At 37.0% G+C, this 24,117-nt stretch overlaps 1 protein-coding gene across 21 annotated transcripts in view; it reads right to left on the bottom strand.

The window, feature by feature from the left end:
• Positions 1-24,117, bottom strand: part of KMT2C (lysine methyltransferase 2C) — a 273,989-nt gene that overhangs the window by 55,946 nt on the left and 193,926 nt on the right. For 15 of the 21 annotated variants that reach the window (XM_032244945.1, XM_032244946.1, XM_032244947.1 and 12 more), the window contains 9 exons: positions 22,082-22,210; positions 19,898-20,017; positions 15,422-15,552; positions 11,204-11,384; positions 8,502-8,606; positions 8,117-8,164; positions 6,854-7,024; positions 6,686-6,718; positions 6,466-6,585 (listed from right to left, as the gene is read on the bottom strand). In XM_032244945.1, the coding sequence (XP_032100836.1) occupies positions 6,466-6,585; positions 6,686-6,718; positions 6,854-7,024; positions 8,117-8,164; positions 8,502-8,606; positions 11,204-11,384; positions 15,422-15,552; positions 19,898-20,017; positions 22,082-22,210 (1,038 nt within the window). The remainder of the gene's footprint in view (positions 1-6,465; positions 6,586-6,685; positions 6,719-6,853; positions 7,025-8,116; positions 8,165-8,501; positions 8,607-11,203; positions 11,385-15,421; positions 15,553-19,897; positions 20,018-22,081; positions 22,211-24,117) is intronic. The other 6 variants (XM_032244955.1, XM_032244948.1, XM_032244952.1 and 3 more) reach the window with 4 other exon arrangements.

Raw genomic sequence — 24,117 nt, 5'->3', positions numbered from 1 at the left:
TTTTTTTTTTTTTTTTTTTTTTTTTTTTTTGGAGATAGTCTCACTTTGTCACCCAGGCTGGAATGCAGTGGCATGATTTCAGTTCACTGCAACCTTTGCCTCCAAGGTTCAAGCAATTCTCCTGCCTCAGCCTCCTGAATAGGTGGGATCACAGGCGCCTGCCACCATGCGCAGCTAATTTTTCTATTTTTAGTAGCGGTGGGGTTTCAACATGTTGGCTAGGCTGACCTCAAACTGCTGCCTCAAGTGATGCACCCACCACAGCCTCCCAAAGTGCTGGGATTACAGGTGTGAGCCACTGGGTCTGGTCCTACCTAGGATTCTTAAATTAATACTTTCTCTAAATTAGTTTTGAATAAGCAATATATTATCTAACGCTATCAATCAGATGCTTATTGCTAAAAATATATACACTCTGGTTTTGACCTAATTTTTATAACTTAGGATTCAGCCCCCAAATGCATTTAAATTTTCATTCGAGCTTATTCACAAACATCAAATACCTTATCGTTTTCTTTCTAAGTAGAAAATCTTCTGTTTTCTTTCTAAACAGCAAATCATAAGACTACCTTACATTTCTTTCTTTTTTTTTTTTTTTTGAGACAGAGTTTCGCTCTTGTTACCTAGGCTGGAGTGCAATGGCGCGATCTCGGCTCACTGCAACCTCCACCTCCTGGGTTCCGGCAATTCTCCTGCCTCAGCCTCCTGAGTAGCTGGACTTACAGGTATGCACCACCATGCCCAGCTAATTTTTTGTAGTTCTAGTAGAGACGGGGTTTCACCATGTTGACCAGGATGGTCTTGATCTCTTGACCTCGTGATCCACCCGCCTCGGCCTCCCAAAGTACTGGGATTACAGGCGTAAGCCACCACGCCTGGCCCCTTATGTCTCTTTACAACACTCCTTCAAGCATGTAACTCCAGTCCTTACAGTGAAAGACTACTTGTCTTTCTTTTCTTTTGGGAGGAGGGGGTGGCAGCTTTCTGGCAAAATCAGAAAGTCTGCTAGACAAATTCTAAAACAAACACTGAAAGTCTACTTGTCTAAACTATTTGGAAATAAGCCAACTGTCTATACTGGAGCAGTTTCCAGAAAAAAGAACAACAAAAAACTTTCTGTACCTTCAAAAGGTCCTCCCAATTAAACTTGATGATTTGTGGAAACACGCAAGGCCCCTGTTAATTACTGTAACACTTAGAGCCATACTATTACAGGAGATCCACATCACCAATCAATTACAAAAATGGCAATTCAGAGTTGGCTAATACTTGGTATAACTGAAGAATTCCTAACCGGATCACCTGATTTTTTACCTAATGTCATACCATTAGATTAAAAAGAAAAAGGTCTCAAACACAGGCATTTTACAATACATAATGATCTTTCACCTAAACCACATCATTTGAATGTTATAACACTAGAGCGAACATAGCTCCAGTGTGTACGTGTAGATACTGGGGCTGATCACTGGCAAGTTTAAAAGATTTTGTTTCAAAGACTTACAGAAACTCTCTGACCTCCACAAATGGCTTATCCTACTAAATGCTGCAGCTAGGTCCATGGAATCAGGTTTTCACAATGACAAATGTCTCAGGACACTTATATTTACTTCAAGGATTAAAGGCCAAGATTTCTGCTTTTTTTCAAAATAGAATGCTACATCTATTTTCAACTTAAGTGAAAAGCAGCTTCCATTAAGGCAAGGGTTCCCAACTCTGCAGCCACAGACTGGTACCAGTCCATAGCCTGTTAGGAACCAGGCCTCACAGCAGGTGAACAGCAGGCAAATGAGCATTACCACCTGAGCTCCAGCTCCTGTTAGACCAGCGGCAGCATTAAGTTCTCACAGAAGCATGAACACTACTGTGAACTGAGCATGCAAGGGATCCAGGTTGCATGTTCCTTATGAGAATCTAATGCCTGATGATCTGAGGTGGAACAGTTCCATCCCAAACCATTCCCAACCCACCAACCTGGTTTTGTGAAAAAATTGTCTTCCTTGAAACTGGTCCCTGGTACCGAAAAGGCTGGGGACTGCTGCATTAAGGAATGTGAAATATTAATAAACATCATCAAATGTCTTTCATATTTTAGGATAAAAAAGTTTATTGGCAAGGAAACTGTGATCCATACTGTAGCTATCAGTGTCATCTACTGTAACTACAATATTACTATGTTGCAACTTTTCCTAATAATATTAGCTATTATTTGTTAAGTACTTTATAATATGCTAAGCACTGTCTTAAAAACTTCACAGCTTCGGCCGGGCGCGGTGGCTCAAGCCTGTAATCCCAGCACTTTGGGAGGCAGAGGCGGGTGGATCACGAGGTCAAAAGATCGAGACCATCCTGGTCAACATGGTGAAACCCCGTCTCTACTAAAAATACAAAAAATTAGCTGGGCATGGTGGTGCGTGCCTGTAATCCCAACTACTCAGGAGGCTGAGGCAGGAGAATTGCCTGAACCCAGGAGGCGGAGGTTGCGGTGAGCCGAGATCGCGCCATTGCACTCCAGCCTGGGTAACATGAGTGAAACTCCGTCTCAAAAAAAAAAAACAAACTTCACAGCTTCATGAAAATCCACTGCAATAGGTTATTATGTTCAGCCCCATTTAAGCAAAGAGGACCCAGAGAAATTAAATAATTTGTTCAAGGACAAACAAGTAAAAGCAAAGTATTTCTCCTTATTTTATTCAAGAGGTGGTCTTTTTTTTTTTTTTCCCCCAAGTCTACCATATCTACCCAAACTAGTCGTATTAGTTTATGAAAGTTCAAAAGTTTCTTCACAACTTTTACATAAAGGGATTTCAAGTTACTCTAATTTTGATCTTGAAAATTCTATTCTCTACTTTCTGAACTTTATTATCATCAGATAATAAAGCATACACTTACGTTATTATGTAACATTAGCTTACATATATAAGCATATATATATATATATGGTTGATATAGTGAGCAGTGAATTATGCTTCAGGCACTAACTGTGCCTGGGGTCTGCACAGTTCTCCTTCCTCAGTGCCCACTGCGGGGTGTTACCCCAAGCCTCCCCTTTCTCATCAATTCTATTGAAGTTACTCCACTGAAAATTACCAACAACCTTCTCACGGTCCAATGAAACAATGTTTTTCAAGTATTCATCTTACTTAACTGTACAACCTGTCTCTCATAATCGTTCATTTCCAAGATCCTATACCTCTCACTCAATGTCTCAAATCTCACTACTTTTTTCACTTTCACTTAACCTTTAAAAAGAAGATATGAAACATGTAATTACACACCTAATATAAATCAGATGAGTTAGGCATACACTTCATTACATTTAATTAAAAAGCATTCCTCAAGATTCTACACTCAACTGGCAGTATATTCTCTTAATAAATATCATCCTTCCCACAACTGCAATTAGCACAATTACAAAGATAATTCCTACATTTTCATCCATCTCCTTGACTAACTGCAACTGCCTCTAAGTCAGAATAGTGTATATGTCCCGTTTCTACCGACCTAAAAGAGGTCTAAAACTAAATGCATTATACCTCCACTACCTTCTATCAGCACACACACTAAGATCCTTCTTTGTTCCATGTTTCATGATTACCCTCTGGGCCACTGGTTTATAGATACTGTAGTCTAATTCACTCTACTTTCTCCCTTTCCTCATACCTTATATCAATTCAGTGGCACAATCCTACTTGTTCTAATGTCACTGTTTCTAGTATCTACTCCTTCCTTTCAGTCAGCACTTCAGTATCTTTACACAGAACCTACTTTTTAACTTAGTCTCAGCCACAATAACCTCATTAATACAACTCTTACTGTCCCAAATTTATTTCCAATATTGACACCAGAGCTACCTTAACAAAACATCTAAGTGATCAAATCACACCACTGGTGTGAGGTTTGCAATGGCTCTTAGAAGCCTAGAGGGAAAAGGTCAGCTGCCTCTGCCTATTTCTCATAGCCCTTTATGATCAGTACCAATGGCCACTTCCAGTTTTGCTTCCTTAAACAATGCCCACTTCCTCTGTTCTGGAAAATGTTAAAAAGTTACCATTCTTGAAAACCTGTGTCACCCTATATGTAATTTGATTACACATTGTCCTTACATTGGAACTTCTATTATTTCAAACAAGAACAATGAAATCTTAATGATTCCTATGGCTGTACTTGAATTATACTGTACTATAATATACATTAGTTGTATACCTGAAAATCTACAGTAATAGGATGAAAAACTCCTAAGCATAGGCAGCCTTATTTCACCTTGTATTACACATTAATACTTTACAAAAAAAGAAAAAGAAGTCATCCTCTCAAGACCTTTTAAAAATGAGACTGCACAATGAAGTGATTTTCATAATGATTGTAAGATTTTTTAATAAGTAAATACAAGTTTGATTTTTAAAATACACACTTTCAGTTCAGAAAGACAGGTCATTTTTATATGTTGAGAAGAGAAATACTGAATAGTTCTTAATCGTTAAAAAAGCATATGGGGCTGGGTGCGGTGGCTCAAGCCTGTAATCCCGGCACTTTGGGAGGCCGAGGCGGGAGGATCATGAGGTCAAGAGATCGAGACCATCCTGGTCAACATGGTGAAACCCCGTCTCTACTAAAAATACAAAACATTAGCTGGGCATGGTGGCGCATGCCTGTAATCCCAGCTACTCAGGAGGTTGAGGCAGGAGAATTGCCTGAACCCAGGAGGCGGAGGTTGCGGTGAGCCGAGATCGCACCATTGCACTCCAGCCTGGGTAACAAGAGTAAAACTCCATCTCAAATAAAAAAAAAAAAAAAAAAAAAAAAAAAAAAAAAAACATTTAAAAAAAAAAAAAAAAAAAGCATATGGGAACAATTAAGGCAAGAAGTAGTTATGATGAATATTTTACCCAAATGTAAATCACATGTTTGGTCTGGCAAAAATCAAGGTAACTGTATGTTTGGAGGCAAAACTTGTAAAAACTCAAATACTTCCACTATGTGTATTATGGTATTTTTTTATGTATATACAGGGTTGTTAGTGAAGGTTAAAAATTATTCACACCCTTTGGTACTTATACAAGAAAAGGATAAGATATCTTCATGTTATTCAATTCAGGATATAGTCATGAGGCAGTAACAAGAGGATTTAGAGAAATGTTCCTACGCTCAAATCATCAAAAATATATGCTGGCCCCGCACAGTGGTCCATGACTGTAATCCCAGCACTTTGGGAGACTGAGGTGGGAGGATCATGTGAACCCAGGAGTTCTAGACTGGCCTGCACAACAAAGTAAGACCCCATCTTTGCCAAATATCAAAAAATTAGCCAGGTGTGGTGATGTGTGCCTGTGGTCACAACTACAAGGAAGGCTAAGGACAGGAGGGATCACTTGAGCCCATGAGATCACAGCTACAGTGAGCTGTGTTCACGCCACTGCACATCAGCCTGGGTGACAGAGCAAGACCTTATCTCAAAATAGATATAGTTATATACACACCACCATGCAACTTCATAAACTCCTTCCTATAGGAGATTCCCATACCTGTACTAATCTTCCTATCTACTCATACAGCCCTTAATTCTAGGCTATCAAGCTTAGGCTCTACAGAAAGGGGGAGAAATTGGCAGGCAGCTAGCTGTAAGCAGGCAGAAGAAACATGAACAAAATAGGCAAACGTCCACAAAATTTCTTTTTTTTTTTTTTTAAAGACGGGGTTTCACCATGTTGGTCAGGCTGGTCTTGAACTCCCGATCTCAGGTGATCCACCCGCCTTGGCCTCCAAAGTGCTTAGATTACAGGCATGAGCCACCACGCCTGGCCATTTTTTTTTCTTTTTTTTTCCCCCCACAAATTTCATAGAGTCTACAGGGATAGAAAGGTCACTGATTTCTTATGAAAGTATGTACTGAACATATACTCTGTGGAAGGGCATATAAGCAAGATACAGATGACCCTTGCCTTTAAAGAGCTCACAATGTAAAGGGAGACCTTAATTACCCAAACAGGTATATTTGTGCCATATGCTACAAATGCAAACATGAACACGAGGATGGGGTGGTGGCCGGCTAACCTCTGAGAGATGACAGTGAAACCAAGACCAGGTTAATGCATACAGGCAGCCAGGTAAGCAGGGACAGTTCTACACACAGAGAAGTGCCTATGTGGAAAATGACTGGAGCGGAATGAGCAGGGAATGGGACTTGCAGAGGGGGAAGAGGGCAGGCACTGTTATATCCTCCCCGCTGCCAATGGATGGACAAAAGAAATCTGGTCATATAATGATTACAAAATGACAGAGAATTTCAGGGAGACATGTGACTAAAGTTATTATTTTTCTATCATCACAAAAGGGTTTTTTCCCCTATCAGTTTATGTATGTGGCTGCTAAAGAACAGGACAAAACTTCTTTGCATATGTATATGCGCCCACATAGATACACACATGGGTAGATATAATATAGAACCATAAACTCATAACATACCCTGATTGTGTATTGGCAACAGCTGTGTTGGTGGGGGAGGCTGTGGTAATGGAGCTGCCTGAGTGTTCACCGGACTAAGTACAGCTGTAAATAAGTCTTCAACATCCTTTCCACCAAGCTCTATGAGATAAAACAATAGTAGTATCAAGATTAAAAGACTATTATGGTCATGGTATGGGGAATGCCATTTTCATAAAATAGAAAACCAAAATGCACTTACCTGGAATTTTATATAATTTTCCAAGAATCGCTCCTATAACAAATTAAAAACACAGAAACATTAACAGCAACGAATTCAATATATTGATACAAAATAGCATTTAATTGACACAGAAATAATTGGAAGTTAAATTATAACCATGCAAAAATCTTTAAAAATCATATTTACTCAGGTTTTTTAGAAAGCCTAGATGTAGGGCAAATATTTTACCATCTGTGACCATTTTGTCTAGTTCGGGACTGAGGATCCCATCTAGCTGTTCTTCACTTAATGGTCGTGAACTCTGATTGACATTTGGCTGAGGCAAAGAGGAAGGATCATCGGTGACAGGACCAATATCTAAAAGAGTAAAGAAAATAAATTTAAAGGTACATTCAAAATACTCACACAAAAATGTATAGCAATGGCCAGGCATGGTGGCTCATGCCTGTAATCCAAGCACTTTGGAGGCCAAGGCAGGCAGATCACCTGAGGTCAGGAGTTCAAGACCAGCCTGGCCAGCATGGTGAAACCCTGTCTTAAAAAAAAGAAAAAGAAAAATGGATAGCATTATTAACCTTTACTTAATATACAACAATATGATTAAATAGACAAAAAAGTCTAATTCTGAATCAGAATTCTCCTATCAATTTGGAGAGTCACTCAGTAAAAACTAGGCACAATGTATTTGTAAACTTAAAGTGCCACATATAGTTCTATCTTAAGAAAAGTAAAAACATTTCCTGAAGAACAAAAGAATACGTCTGATTTTAATTTGCCAATTGCTACAAAAAAAATTTTTTTTTTCATTAAGAAAGGAGTTTATGAGAAATCGATACACAAATAATTGCTTTAATTTGGAAAATAGTGGTATCAAAGGTACAGTTCAATTATTATGCACAGTATGTAAAAAGGAATGTTTCATATAATGAAAAGCCCTAAAATTCTCAGTGTTTAATATTATCCTTTGTAAATAACTTCAATTATAGGCAATATTTTTAAAATATTCTGTAGGCACATTCTGATTATGTGCATTATGTTTATAAAATCATAACCTGCTGTAGCTCACATCTGTATTTTAACAACAGTCACATGTAAAAGTCGTTTATCATCTACTTTTCATGCTTTCTCAATATTATTACTATTAAAAAGTGAACATTTAGTCTGCTCTTATTTGATCATATATTAGGAACTAGCTCTGTAACATTTAGATATTACATATTAACAAAAATAAAATTATTCATTAAAGAAAAACTACTGAGAAAATCACTCAAAGTACAGAACAGCTATACTATGCTTTAGCCACACACAAAAAGGGAAAAGCAAAGTATGGATTAGTGACAAATTAGCACTACTGAAAAATAGCATGCACCTACAGGTTGTTTCAGCTGAAATTACTATAAAAAGGAAGACTACTTCTAGTCAGCCATCATCCATTGCTCAGTTTCTTACCAAATGGAAAAGGTGAGCTCTCAACCTGGAAAGTGCATAAATCAAGACCTATAAGACCCAAACCAAATAAAATGGATGATTACCACGGGAGCGGGAAGTGAGGGAAAATGCAAACAAAAGAAGAAACAAGATACAGCAAGACTTTAAGGCAACATGCCTTAAATTTGATGCAATTAGAAAGACAACAGAAATTAACTAACTTGTTATATCCCCTCCTAAAGCAGGAAAGCTGAGGTAGATCAAATAAAATGCTGAGTTCTTTGACAAAGACAAAAACAAAAACAAAGTTACTGGGAAACAGACAAAAAGCTAAACTTGTTCCACATACATACACCTCTCACTCATATCAGAAACCAGAAAAAGGGTAAACAGTATTCATATATACCTGAATGATCAACTGATTTTGCTAGATCATCTGAAATTATTCCAAGAATGTCATCATCTGTGTTTAAAACTTCAGAAATATCAGCTAATGGGTCATCAGCAGGACCTAAATATAGTTAAATACATTTTTAAAAATTTCTATATTTTCCCAGATATGAAGCCATTTGCTAAAAACCTAGAGTACAGCAGATACTCAGACAAGTGCTAGAATAGAAACCTGAGACTCTTAATTTTACAGTAAGAATTTTTCATAGCAAAGGAAATAACATTTAGAATTACAAAAATTTATTAAAAATTCAGACTATTTGTCTTGTGATTAATGTATATTGAGGCAAAATTTAAAGACATATAGGTAACAAAAGTGAAAGAGAATAAATGCTATAAGAAACAAAGCAAAAAAAAAAAAAATCACTAAGAAAGTGACATGTCTAAAAGTGACATCAAGAAATTAAAACAGTAGGAAAAGTTAAAATATGAAAAACAAACCCATCACTCTTTAGAAATTCCTTGTAAAGCACACACAGGCCAGGTACCATCTAGTTACTTACTTCCAGCTTTGCTGTTCATACTGATTACTCATTCACTCATTTATTTTAAAAAAGTATTTCAGTACCCACAGAACTGTCCATGGATCATGTAACAGGCATTGCCCAGTCAGCAATGACTGAAACAAAATGCATGCCCTCAGAGGGCTTACTTTCTCGGAGGGAGTTAAGACAGTAAATAAATGAAAACACTGTAAGTGCTATTTAAAGAAAAACCAAGGAAAAATGATTAAAAATAAGCAGCAGGGATGTTGTATTAGACAGGGTCGTCTGTGAAGACCTTTAAGAGATGACTGAGCATAAAACTAAATGAGGGAGTAAGTTATATGCACAAAGAGGAGATAACTCTCCAAACTAAGGCAAAACAGACATAAAGCCCCTGGGGCAAGCCAAGGTTTGCCAAGAGAGGCCAGAGTGGTAACAGTAAGAAAAACTGTGAAAGGGATAAAAAGGAGGCAGCTGGGGCAAGATAATGTAAGGTTTTAGAGATCATGGTGAAGACTGGGTTTTATTCTGAAGCATAATGAGAAGTTGTTGGAAGGCTGAGAGATAGATGACTAATATTTTAAAGGGAACACACTGGCTGCTATATGTAGAACAGATGTGGGGTGGGAACTGGGGAAGTGCTGGCAAGATTAGAAAAGGGCACTGGTGCAGTCTGAGAGGTGAGGTGATGATAGCACTATGGTGGTGGGGAAAGGTGAGACAACAAGTGGCTGGCTTTGGGACATATTTTGAAGGCAGAGACAAACATGGATGAATAAAACGGAATGAAAAGTCAAGGAGGAATCTAAGGGTCTGGGACTTAACCAAGAAACCATTGGAACTCTTGTTTAGGCTAGGTTTAATAATTATATTAGTCATTCAGTAAAGAGAAAACTGACATTTTTAATCCATCTCAAGTGTATTTTTACTTAAAAGGGGGAGGAGGGCATAAATGTAATACTGCAGATCAAATATGTCTATGAAACAGTCTTGGTCCCATTATACAGTTCTCAAAATATAATTCATATGTAACAAATCATATTAAGTTTTGTGTGTCCAAATATTCAGAAACTTTTTAGAGAAATTATTTCAATAATGTACTTTTCTAGACAACACTGCATGACCTTACTACCAACAGTGAGGCAGACTGGACATGGGTATGTGTACAAGAAGGGGATAAGATTGCTTCTAATTATTTCAAAAAGTCAAAATCAAAAATAAATGTCAATATTTCAAACCAGGATAATGCCAAGTTAATGAAGCAAGAATTACTTAACATCAAAAGTCATTTTTTTAGTGGAAGGTTGCCTTAAAATTGTTTTTCAAAATGAGTTTATAAAATTAACTGAGTAACAAATGCAATCAATGATAAAAAGGAAGCATATCAAAAGGACAGTAATTTACAACTGACGGTACCATAAAAATCCTAGAAGTGGGAGAAATACTGATCACAACACTTATATACCCCATGAGTTAAATTCCTACAGCCTTGCTGACATTGCTATTACTCTATAAATATATCAGGTTTGCATGCCTTTCTCTGACTGTTAATAGTTCCTATACGCACTGCATTTAGGACAACGGTTCTCAACCAGGGGCGATTTTTGTCCATCAAAAGGTATTTGGAAGTATCTGGAGATATTTTTTATCGACATGAGGCCAAAGATGCCGTTAAACATCCTTCAATATACCAGAAAGTGTCCCTCCCACGACGAGGAATTATTAGCTCAAACTGTCAGCAGGAAGAAACCATGACCTAGGGCAATGTAGTAACACACTGTGCCAGCAAGTTCCTAACTACCCCTACATCCATTTTGGTTTCTCTGTTTTGAATTTAAGCTGTATGATTAACAACAATCTAACTTAGATTTTTAGTTAAAAAATCATAGTTGGCCAAATTATAACCCCTCACATTGTTCCCAGAAAAGTGTAAACTAAACATTTTCCTTCACAACTCTTGATTTTGGTACTAGTTACATAGGTGAATTAATTTGCTACATCTTATAGATCTGTCCACTTAAAATAGTTCCACTTACTGAATGTAAGTTATACTTCAATACAGTTGTTTTTTAAAATATATATGAAGCCAAACAAAAACATTTCAAAAGGGTTTAATTGAAAGGAAGATGTATGTAATGATATAAAGAAAGTATCTGTGAATAATTCTACATACCGTGAGTTCCAGATTTTGTTGGAGCTGAGGATGAACTAAGTAGGGGATCTAAGGAAGAATCCAAGAAACCTGTGTTCATGTTTGTTTTATACGAAAGCTGAGCTGCATCTTCTGATAGACTATCTAAACTTAGCTTGCTTTGTCTACTTGTATCCAGAAGATCTTTTCCAAAGAAAGCTTCCTAGATAAAGATAAGCACATATAAAAATGGTTAGTTACAAAATTCTAAAAAGGAAATACATTATTCTGTCATGATTTTTGACAAGGAAGCAGAAATAACAGAAAAGGTTTATATTTAACAATGCAGAAACTGAATACGAAAGCATAAAAACAATATAAAAACATCCTGTCAATTATTTTGTACAGATACCCTTATTTTAAAAATAAGATTTTTTGGTAGTTTTACTAGAGACAAAATTATGGAAATAAAATCACACAATTATGCCAAAGGTTTCTAGAAACTGCAGTGTAAGAGCTTCATGAATATTATTAACTTTTATAGATTACTTGCAGAGGACAGAATAAAACTTGATGTACAGCTTTAATAATTACTTCAGGTAGATTTGTAATCTATTGATTCATATAACCACACTTACACTATAAGACGACTTACAGTATCAATCTGAAAGAGGGTTTTATAGTCAGTTTAGCCAAACTTATGTGTACAATATTTACAGCTACAAAGGCTTGTGGTTTCCTATTTATTTACACATATTAACATTTTTCCATTTCAATATACATTCAAGCTGGGTTCCTTGCAACTCCAAGATCCCTCCAAATTTTCAAAAAAAATCAATACCAAAGGCAAAGAGAAGCACAGGTCGACCCCTTTACCCTGCTTCAACCAGAAACTCTGCTTTAGTCTGTTTCCTATGATGTGGTCTATCTGGAAAAAGGATCCTTCATGTGGGACAATTTTGCAGTAGTTATCAACATTTAACATACTCCTGCCAAACATGCACAAAAAAGTTCACGGTAGCAGATTTTGTAATGTCAAGAAGTAAAAATGGCCTTTACGTCTATCAAGAGGCCTATAACTAACTTATAGACACTCATACCGCAAAATATAACTTTTTTTTTTTTTTTTTTTTTTTGAGACGGAGTTTCACTCTTGTTACCCAGGCTGGAATGCAATGGCGCGATCTCAGCTCACCACAACCTCCGCCTCCTGGGTTCAGGCAATTCTCCTGCCTCAGCCTCCTCAGTAGCTGGGATTACAGGCATGCGCCACCATGCCCAGCTAATGTTTTGTATTTTTAGTAGAGACGGGGTTTCACCATGTTGACCAGGATGGTCTCGATCTCTTGACCTCGTGATCCACCCGCCTCAGCCTCCCAAAGTGCTGGGATGAAAGGCGTGAGCCACCGCGCCCGGCCAAATATAACAATTTTTAAAAAGTATATAGTTCTGTGTTATCAAAGAAAAGCCCTATAATACATTACTAAAAGAAAGCAAGTTGAATGACACATACCACAAATTATAAAATACAGGTCGGGCATGGTAGCTCACACCTGTAATCCAAGTACTTTGGGAGGCCGAGGTGAGTGGATCACTTAGGCCCAGGAGTTAGAGACCAGCCTGGGCAACATGGCAAAACTCTGACTCTACACAAAATACAAAAATTAGCCAGGCATGCTGGCACATGCCTGTAATCCCAGCTACTTGGAAGGCTGAGGCAAGAGAATCGCTTGAACTCAAAAGGCAGAAATTGTACTGAGCTGAGATCACACCACTGCACTCCAGCCTAAGTGATAGAGTGACACTTTATCTCAAAAAAAAAATCATAAAATTTAAATCAAGACTATTCTAAGTTTGCAAAAGTAAATTATAAAAAAGTTTCTGAAGGATAAACGCCAAATTATTAACAATGCTACCTTCTGAGAAAAGACTGGGAGTGTGTGAAGTCTGGTGGAGGTAATGATATATTTGATTTGAAATTTTCACATTTCTTTTTTTTTTTTTTTTTTGAGACGGAGTTTTGCTCTTGTTACCCAGGCTGGAGTGCAATGGCACGATCTTGGCTCACCACAACCTCCGCCTCCTGGGTTCAGGCAATTCTCCTGCCTCAGCCTCCTGAGTAGCTGGGATTACAGGCACGTGCCACCATGCCCAGCTAATGTTTTGTATTTTTAGTAGAGACGGGGTTTCACCATGTTGACCAGGATGGTCTCGATTTCTTGACCTCGTGATCCACCCGCCTCAGCCTCCCAAAAATTTTCACATTTCAAATGAAAAAGTTGTTTCATTATGAAAAATCTAAAAATCCACAAAACTAGAGCACCAGGTAGAAAAGGATTTGTTTCTTGTAACAAGTAATGCGTTTATATCATTAGGAAAAATGCTATACAGCAGAAACCACTTTAGAAGTTTAGAGATCATTTATTTAATGCCTTCAGTATAAATTTGAGAAATCTTAGATCATCATGAACAAGAATTCTGTGTAATGACTCATGGTGACTTTACTGGAGCTTATCAAAAACTGTATCACTCTTACTAATTTAGTGATAATTGATTTTCCATTCCCTGTAGGTAACATAAAGAGGTAGCTCCATCCACATGGTCTCTAAATGTCCAAGAAAACAGTACAATTACAAAGGCTTCCTTCATATCACACATCCACACACACACAAGCTGAAAGTTACTGATGTGCAGCAGAGGAAACAAGGCAGTTCAGGAGACTAAGATCAAAGCAGTAATTGGGAAATTAGATCTAATAATTTTAAAGGCTCTTTTGCCAAAGAATTGAACAGCCAGTTTTCATACTTGCATAAACACCTAAAGAAAGCTTCTTAAATTTAGATTACACTTTACAGAAGGATCAATAGGAAGAAAGGAAGGTTGCCATCACAATATTCCTAGAAAGGACAATTGAAAAGGGAGGTAAAGGGAATAGGAGAAAACAACAAAGATGCGGCGGGAAAAAAAAAAAAGGTAAGCCAAACTCTAAATGGGTTTTTTCCCTGACCAATAAAATGAATGTTTAAAAAAACAAAGGTGCAAACCTAGGATGAATGAGTATTTGAAGAGATTGAGGGGGAAAACATCTACGAAGGATATACAAAAGGTAAAGGACAGGTTAGGCACTTTACACAGACACTCTTGCTGAATCTCTGAGCATTTCTGAGAGGCAACACCGTATCACAAATGAGGAAAGTGGGACACTTTAAGAAGTTAAAACAAAATCACACAGCTGACTGGGAGCAGAATGGTATTTAAACCCTCTGATGTTAAAGGCTGAATTCTAACATGAACACTGCCAGTAAGATGTTAGTAGCTACTGAAAAAGAAAAGTGAAGAAGCTGTATGTTAGTTGAAAGGCAATGTATTTTGAAACCAATTAAACTAGTAATACCTAACTGGAAAATTAACTAAAAACGTAAATACACCTCAGGCAATGAAGGGTTATCTATGTAAGCCACAGTTTCACAGGAGGAACACATGAGATGAATAGCTGTCCACACTGAAATTAGGATAGAAACTCAATGATAGTCTGTTCCAGTTCAATTTTAACATATGAAGAAACAGAGGCCAGGGAGGATAAATAACATGCTTAGGAATTATAATTATAATTATAATTAGCTAGATGCACAGCCAGATGTTTAATCTCAGTACCACCATATCGCATGTCCTTAAGCTCCAACTTAATGTTTACAAAATGAACTAGAAAAATTTCTTTTTTTTTGTAGTCTACATCTATCAAACATAATTTCTTCATACTGAAAGATATTTTCCTGATGTCTGTTTTGGAAAACCAAAAGAATACTGCTTAAATCTTTGGCTCACCAGGCCTCTAGAAGTGGTAATGATGATTAATGCAATGGATTTGGCTGAAAACCCTATCTTTAATCAATGAATATAATTACTATAACTTACACTGGCAAAAGAAATTTCAACAGGACTTGGGTGTAGGGCACATAGCTATAAATGGCTTGGAAGATTGAGTTTTTCCTACCCCAAAGTGTCCTTGTTGTATCTTGTAGAATACTTAGAAGTGAACAACCGGAATTTAAAAAGCAATTATGACAAGTATCAAAGCACACAAAAAAGTAAATTGAATTTTTATGGGCCCCTGGCAGGTTAAAATGGCATTTATTTTGACTAAATAAAAACAAACCCAGTAAAACATTAACAAGAACAAAAAACCTATGTTTGAAAACTCAATACATTTTATTTCCTAAATTAACAAATCATTTAAAATGATGTGAAGCAAAATATTACCTGTAAATAGGCAGGGAAAGTTTCTTCAAGCTTATTTTTCCTTTTTCGGTATCTCTTCTTTATTTTTTCGGTGCTTTCAGTAACAGAAACAGATTCATCAACTAAAGTATCTGGTAGCTGCTCACTCCAGCCTGAAACAACAGTCACATTTATAAATATGTAGCATTTAAAATTTCCAGATAAATCTATCCAAGGCAATTTTATACCTTAACAACATACACACAGTTTCATATAAACAACTTTTTTCGACCAAAAAAAAAAATCTCAAAGCAAGTTTATTACTTTTAAGTATTATAAAATTTTCATTTCCTGTCTATTCAGTATATTAGCATGTTTCCTATTTTCTTAATAATCAGTATTTCTTTACAAAGCAAAAACTTATTTATTCACACACGTTGTGTTAAAGAGTAAACAAATAAATAAATAAATACCCAAAGCTCATGAGTATAAGGAAATGACCACTTATAAACTATTAAGGGAAATTCAGTGGGTACAACTTTTTTATCGAACATACTGAGAATACTCAACAAAAATCATAAAAGTTTGTCCTTCAATACAGCAATTCCAAGTTCAGAAATTTATTACGAATTATCTGTAAGATATACACATTGCAAAAACATGACTATGAATATGCTCATAAATATGCAATGAACACTCATTCTTGAAATCAGAAACGGAAATAAAACAAATTTTTGGGACTATGAAATTAGAAACAAGAACACAGCTTAAATCTAACAAATAGCAATCAAGTGATATTCTCAGATGCTTCATAATGGCAGGACAAACAGCACATCCCTTCTGAAAATATGGGCACTCTATCACCAGACTACGTAAGTGGACTACTCTTCTGAAAACTAGAAATAGACAAACATTTTTTACAACTATCTTTTTAAATGTACCAGTAACTTGGCCAGAACATAAGGAACCCTTGAAGAACAAAATTAAGGTAAACAAGGAACCATGGAAGTAAGCAAAAAAGTAAAAGCTCTCTGAAATTTGCTGAAATCCAAGGACCTCAAACTCCAATTTTCAAAGCATTATGGGGAATAGGGAATAAAAGACAAACCATAAGGCCTTGCTCCAAGGCAGACAGGCCAGAGGTGATTTGCATAAAAGTAAGTCCATCAGGGACTCCATGCTCAGGGTCAGTTTAATAAGAAATACACCTACATACAAACCACAACTCGCCAGGCGCTGCTCACCACCAACAGCAAAAACAAACAAACAAAACCAACCAATCAAACAAACAAAAAACTCCTGGCCGGGTGCAGTGGTTCATGCCTGTAATCCCAGCACTTTGGGGAGCTGAGATGGGAGGATCACTTGAGGTCAAGAGTTTAAGACTAGCCTCACCAACATGGTGAAACCAGGGCTCTACTAAAAATATAAAAAATTGGGTGAGCATGGGGGTAGGGGCCTGTAATCCCAGCTATTTGGGGGACTGAGGCAGGAGAACTACTTGAGCCCAGGAGCCAGAGGTTGCAGTGAGCCGAGATTGTGCCACTGCACTCCAGTCTGGGTGACAGAGTGAGACTATGTCTCAAAACAAACAAATAAAAACTCCTTATCATCATGTCATGGAATTTGGTACTGGGCAGAAAAGTGAAAAAGTCTTCCCTGAAAATTCACAAACTAAATATAGCCTGAATGTATAAGAAACTTGAATTTATATAACATGAGTAGACCAAGAAACTTAAAGCTAACAATGTAGTTTAAAGTAGCCATGAGGTAGTATCACCCCAAGCTCCTGGAAGTAACAAATGCAATTCTGAAATAACCCACTTCCAATTCAGTCCTTACAATTTTCAAACAAAGAATATCCCAAGAATATGAATTGACAGTAAAATAATAATAATGTGTGTGTATCTTACACAATTAACAGTGAAATGAGGCACTAGCAGACTAAGCCAGCAGATACAAAGAGTTGAATTAGATCTCCAAAGGCCTCAGATATTTTATATTCTAAATCTATTAGTCATATAAAAAAAAATGACAAAGTCTCTCAGAAGAAATAACCTTTAAAAAGAAACTACAAAGTGTTAAAATAACAAAAACCGTTTCAAAAAGGAAAAAATTGCCTGTGAAATTAAAAACCTGGCTGGGGCATGGTGGCTTATTCCTTTAATCCCAGCAATTGCCAAGGTGGGCAGATTGCCTGAGCTCAGGAGTTTGAGACCAGCCTGGGCAACATGGAAGACCCCATCTCCACACACAAAAAAATTATATATATATATATATATAAATTAGCTGGGTATGGCCAAACACAGTGGCTCACTCCTATAATCCCAGCATTTTGGGAAGCCGAGGCATTCAAGACCAGCCTGGCCAACATGGTGAAACCCCATCTCTACTAAAAATACAAAAAATTAGCTGGGTGTGGTGGTGTGCACCTGTAATCCCATTTACTTGGGAGTCTGAGGCAGGAGAATCACTTGAACCCAGAAAATGTATTAGACATTTCCTGAAAACCATTACAGAGATTCCTTTTCAAAATGTTCAGTGATGTGGCTGGGCGCAGTGGCTCATGCCTATAATCTCAGCACTTTGGGAGGCTGAGGCAAGCAAATCACCTGAGGTCAGGAGTTCAAGACCAGCCTGGCCAACATGGTAAAACCCAGTCTCTACTACAAATACAAAAATTAGCTTGGTGAGCTGCTGGGCACTTGTAATCCTACCGATTCAGGAGGCTGAGGCAGGAGAATCACTTGTACATGGAGGCAGAGGTTGCAGTGAGCCAAGATTGTGCCACTGCACTCCAGCCTGGGTGACAGAGCAAAACTCCACCTCAAAAAAACAATGCTCCATGAAAAGAGAGTCTTGCTCTGTCACCGAGATTGGTGTGATCATGGTACACTGCAATATCAACCTGCTGGGCTCAAGGGATCCTCCCACCTCAGCCCTAAGTAGCTGGGACTGCAGGTATGAGCCACGATGTCTGGCTAATTTTTTATTTTTTATTCTTTATAGAGATGGGGTTTCACTATGTTGTATTGGCTGGTCTCAAACTCCTGTCCTCAAGCAATCCTGCAGCCTTGGCCTCCCAAAGTACAGGGCTATAGGGTGATCTGCCATGCCCAATCCCGATTCCTCATTTTTATTAATTCATCTAAAGTCAAAACCCTATTCCTCAGTAATGGAAAGACACTATTCAGAGAACATCCTGAAAATATCTAAAGTCTACTTAGATTCTATTTTAAGGGCTTCAAAATATATAATCACACAGATCATGACCATACCAATTACAAAGGCTTCAACAGAACCACTTCTCAAATTTAGAAAAGGGAGTACATTCTTAACTGATAGGCAGGTACGGCTTAAGCAATGATTTAGCTTTCTTTGAAGCTCTAAGTGAAAACGACAAAATAATGATTTTAAGATGAATTTCTAAAATACTACACAATTTTGTTAAAAGTTGAGACACCAGGCTGGGTGTGAGGGCTCATGCCTGTAACCCCAGCACTTTGGGAAGCCAAGGTGGCCAGATGACCTGGGGTCAGGAGTTCAAGACCAGACTGGCCAGCAGGGTAACACTCCATCTCTACTAAAAATGTAAAAATAGTAGGATGTGGTGGCACACACCTGTAATCCCAGCCACTTTGGAGGCTGACGCAAGAGAATCACTTGAACCCAGGAGGCAGAGGTTGCAGTCAGCTAAGGCAGCACCACTGCACTCCAGCCTAGACGACAGAGGCAGACTGTCTTAAAAAAAATTTTTTTTTAGATACCAGCTGGGCTCACATTTGTAATCCCAGCACTTTTGGAGGCTAAGGCAGGAGGATCACTTGAGCACAGAAGTTCTAGATCAGCCTGTGCAACAAAGTGAGACCCTGTCTTTGCAACAAGTCAAAAAATTAGCCAGGCACAGTGGCGTGTGCCTGTGGTTTCCAGCTATATCACAGGCTGAGGACAGGAGAATCGCTTGAGCTCAGGAGTGCAAGGCTGCAGTTAGTCATGATTATGCGACCACACACCAGCATGGGTGACATAGTGAGACCCTCTCTTAAGTTAAATAAATAAATAAATACACACACACACACACACACACACACACACACACACACACACACAGCGGTATATGGTCACTTAGAAGTTTCTAATTACGTGATAAGTAAGCTAAAGCAGTCAAAGAAAGGCTTTGGAGATGACCAGACATCACCTTATGTAACTAAGTTATTCAGTCCCTAAAACATTTATATTTAAATATAGAAAATATATTTAATAATATAATATAGGAAAAAAGAACTTGTTAAAAAATCTCAAAAGAATAAAGTCTGTTGGATTTAAGCCATTTCCTTATCAAACCTGACTACTGTATTATAGATGTGAATTTTATATGCACTCAAATCCTTCATCAATAAGAGGCAATAAGGCTGTGAATCTAGCATTATTATTATTTAGGATAGTTCTTTCAATAGAAATATCAAATCCAAGGAGTTAAATTTAAAAAAACATTTTTTTTTAAAGTCAGTACTATACCATCATCTCTGCAAGGTAACTGCTCAGAAATAGAGCCTGAGGAATCTTTTCTGATCACAGATCTTTTGGTTTTCCCTTGTCCAGTTCGACTTCTTTGCCGCACCATAAATCCGCCAATACCTATCCAAAAAAGAAATTGGGTAAACAGATAAATAATTTCACCTTGTATTTCCACAGTACATAGGATGAAATGGCTTAATCTTGAATAGTAAGGCATATTCCAAAATTAAATCTATGCTAATCTAAATCAATAATCTGATTTTTTTTACGTAAAATAGAAGTTAAAAATAAGGGGAAAAAAAGGCAAAACCACTGTTATCACTTATAAAATATAGAAAGACCTGTGTGCACTTCCTCTTCTAAATGGTATCAGTGTAAATATCAAACAGTAAATTATGCTGGTTTATCTATCTGACATGTATTATTAACTCATGCATCAAATTACAGTCATGCACCGCATAATGATGTTGGTCAACAAAGAGCTGCATGTAAGACAGTGGTCCCATAAGATTATAATGAAGCCGAAAAATTCCTACCACGGTAGTAGAGACATCACAGTGGTCGTAACACTGTAGCACAATTACTTTATTTTTTTTTTAATGAATTTAGTGTACTATATGGCCTAAATGTGTACTAAGCTATACCATCTAGGTTTGTGTAAGTGCACTCAATGATGTTCACACAAAAATGAAAATGCTTAATGATATATTTCTCTGAATTAAAGTGATGGATAACTGTATTTGTATATTAACTGGCTAACTGGTAGGTTAGCTTGAGTACAGACAATACAAACTAACTAGATAACACAAACATTCTTTGACTACTATGATTTCAGGGGGACGGTGTCTGGTGTTCCACGGTACAAGGGTATTTATACATGAGACACACGGAGCCCTGTGGTTAAAAGCATGGAATCTGGAGTCAGACTATGTAATTCTACTTACTCATTAAATTTGGGTAACTTAGTTAACTTCTTAATGCCTCAGTTCTCTCACTGGTTAAAAATGGAGGTAACACAAAGCAGCTTCTCATATATATGTTATAAGGACAAATAATGTAAGTGAAGTGCTTGGAATAAGGTCTGGTGCAGTCAACACTATAAGCCTTTGCAAAATGATATTGCTATCTAGCAATATACTCTGTGACCTATTGGGCATCTCAGTTAGAGGGTTGACTTCCATGTGAGGCAGAGGAAAAGAAAAAAAAAAAAACAGTAAATACAAGTTCGTGGAAGAAATCTGCAATGTCTAAAAAAGTGCACTTATAAGTCTCATGATTAGGAAAAAATGAAATCATTTTCATAAAATGATTCAGATGCAACTACTCTTAGGTCCTTATTATAGACATAGCCCAGTTAAAAGACAGGTTATCTTTTAAGGTCTCATAGAATACAAATGTAAGAAAGTTCCTCCTTATCTATCAAAAGGGATTTAGATCACTCTTACCAATAAAATATAAGCAACCAGAAGCATAAGGATTGTACCAATCCAATTTAAAACCTCACTGGTAAACAGACATTAATAAACTGCCTAAAGAAAGCCTATTCAACACCTGCGAAAAGCAGGAAAAAAATTATTTTAAATAAATAAAAGCCTACAACTTTTGCATTGTAACAATTTCAGTAATTTTTTCCGATAAGGTAAATAAAATTGACGAGCAAGACAACTTTTCTCTCCACTCCTCAGGCAGACAGAAATAAGAGTGCCAGTCATGGTAGTAACTGGACTATAGAATCTAGGAGGCACAACTCTGTCCTGTTCCCCTTCACACTGCACACTTACTGGCACTCCTGCATAAACACTGAAGTAAGTGTAACAAAAAGATATTAGAAAGTGAGTACTGAAAATTAAAAGCATTACAGAAGTACACATCAAGAGGAAATATATAAATGGCCTTCAAAGTCCAAGCATGAACAAAAGCCAATGTAGCAAAGTAATAAAACGGTTAACATATGGAATAAGGCATTCAATAATGATTCATTGTGAAGTATTCACATATTCAAAATAAAGAACTCATGAGCTAAAGAGTTGTATTCAAATAGTTTACTTCTTAAATTTCTATGGACACATTTTTGTTTAAACAGTTCTTAATCCTGAATATTTCATTATAATTGAAGTCCAGTATTTTTTTTTCTTAAATTAACCAAGAGTTGATGGTATTAAAATGTCTACCTCAGGACTGTACCTGGTCTGTATGGTTTCCTTTTTCTCTTTTTGACACCATCTGTTCCTTCTACTCCCTTAGTTTCATCATCCACAGCTTCCCGCTCAGGACTAGATTCTGATTTTCCATCACAATCCATAAGTTCACCTTCTGGAAAAAAAGTAAATGTATACAAAAAATTAGAAAAACTTATCAAGTACATAATCCCTACATAATGGGGAATAAAAAGCAGGGGAGGCTGCTGAACCATTTTAATTGTACATCCCTGTTGGAAGAAAATGTATTAAAGGAGATAGAAAAGCCCCAAATGGTTGTAGAAATTGTGCTGCTTAGTACAGTGTTCCCAAAAAATAAAACATAATAATCAGAGAAGGGGAACACAGAACTCAGAAAGACAATTACCCATCCAGTTGCGCTTAACAAATTCACTTGCTTTTAATTACGCTATTTAGGTCCAGGTCACTAGAGTAGAACTCTCTTCTGAGCTTCAACCACAGCCATAATTGAATATTACCCAGTTACTGAAAACTGTGTATCCAAAATGAACTACTAATTTAAAATAAACTTTATTTTTCCTATGTTACCTATCATCATTAAAAGGCATGGAAATGTAACCTAAGAAGACAGAGGCCTAGAAGACCATCATTCCTCATCTCCTTCCTCCCACAACCAAGACTCCTGAATACCTCTGAAATGCATTTTATCACTTTCTACTACCATCTTAGTCCAACCTCAAATAACTCACTATTAATACAACATGCTCCTATCTAGTTCCCCATCTCAAAGCTTATCTCTCTTCAGTTTTTAGAATTGCAGCATAATTTTTCTAGAAATATGTATTAATTTTCTCCTTAAAATCCTTTCATGTCTTTCCAATGCCCTCAAAATAAACTTCAAATTGCAAGTCCCATTACAACAGTCTCTTGTAAACTCTCCAGCTTCATCTCACTCCCACCAATGAACTATATTCAGTTCTTTGAATCTATCAAGCTCTGTCTTCCACTATCTTCCCAATTTCTGCCTTCTACCTAACTTATCTTTCAGTATTTATTCTAAATTCATTGTATTAAAGAATTCCTGATATTTAGATAAGGTTATATCAAACAGTTATATGCTCCTATATATGAATGCCATGCTTCATTTTAATTGGTTCTTTAAAGTCTGTGTCCCTGCTAGACTATATTCTCCATGAGAACAGGTACACAGACTGTCTTAGTAACAGATGTATTATTATCAGGATATCTAATACGTGTCCAATACTTCACTGAATGAGGGAAATGAAATGTGTAGAGAATGCTGTTTTAGAGAATGCTATTTTAACACTATGATAATCAAATTTTTCCAAATTATATATGCTTTACATTGTATTACAGGAAGAAAGACATGTTTATCAAATACATTTTAAAATTAAGTTAATTTCTTCAATATTTTGAGTATTACAGATAACATATTTCTATAATAGCATAAACAGGGTATTTGTCTTTTTTTTATTGTATTTGGTCTCTATTTGAGGCCAATTCCACAATTTGATAATGGCTATAGACTTACAACTAAGCCATGAAAAGAAAAGTTTATAGGCCAGGTGAGGTGGCTCATGCCGCTAATCCCAGCACTTTGGAAGGCCAAGGCGGGTGGATCACTTGAGTTCAGGAGTTCCAGACCAACCTGACCAACATGGTAAAACCCTGTCTTTACTAAGAATATAAAATTAGCTGGGCGTGGCGATGCAAGCCTGTAATCCCAGCTACTCAGAAGGCTGAGGCAGGAGACTGGCTTGAACCTGGGAGGTAGAGATGTCAGTGAACTGAGATCATGCCACTGCACTCCAGCCTAAGCAACAAGAGTGAAACTCCATCTAAAAAAAAAAAAGTTTATTTACTGAAACATAGCAAGCACCAAAGATGACAATGCCAATTGTTTACCACCTAAAAGTTAATGATGGAATGTTGGGTTAATGTAGCAGTCTAAATTCATATATTAAAATTTCATTCTCCTGAAATCCTACTAAAAACACACAGAAGCAATCTATTTTTAAAAGAAAAAAATCAAGCTGGAAC

The sequence above is a fragment of the Sapajus apella genome, unplaced genomic scaffold (assembly GCF_009761245.1).
Source record: "Sapajus apella isolate SASKATOON/1434 unplaced genomic scaffold, GSC_monkey_1.0 scaffold56, whole genome shotgun sequence".
NCBI lineage: Eukaryota > Metazoa > Chordata > Mammalia > Primates > Cebidae > Sapajus > Sapajus apella.
This window is presented reverse-complemented; position numbering and strand designations above follow the sequence as displayed.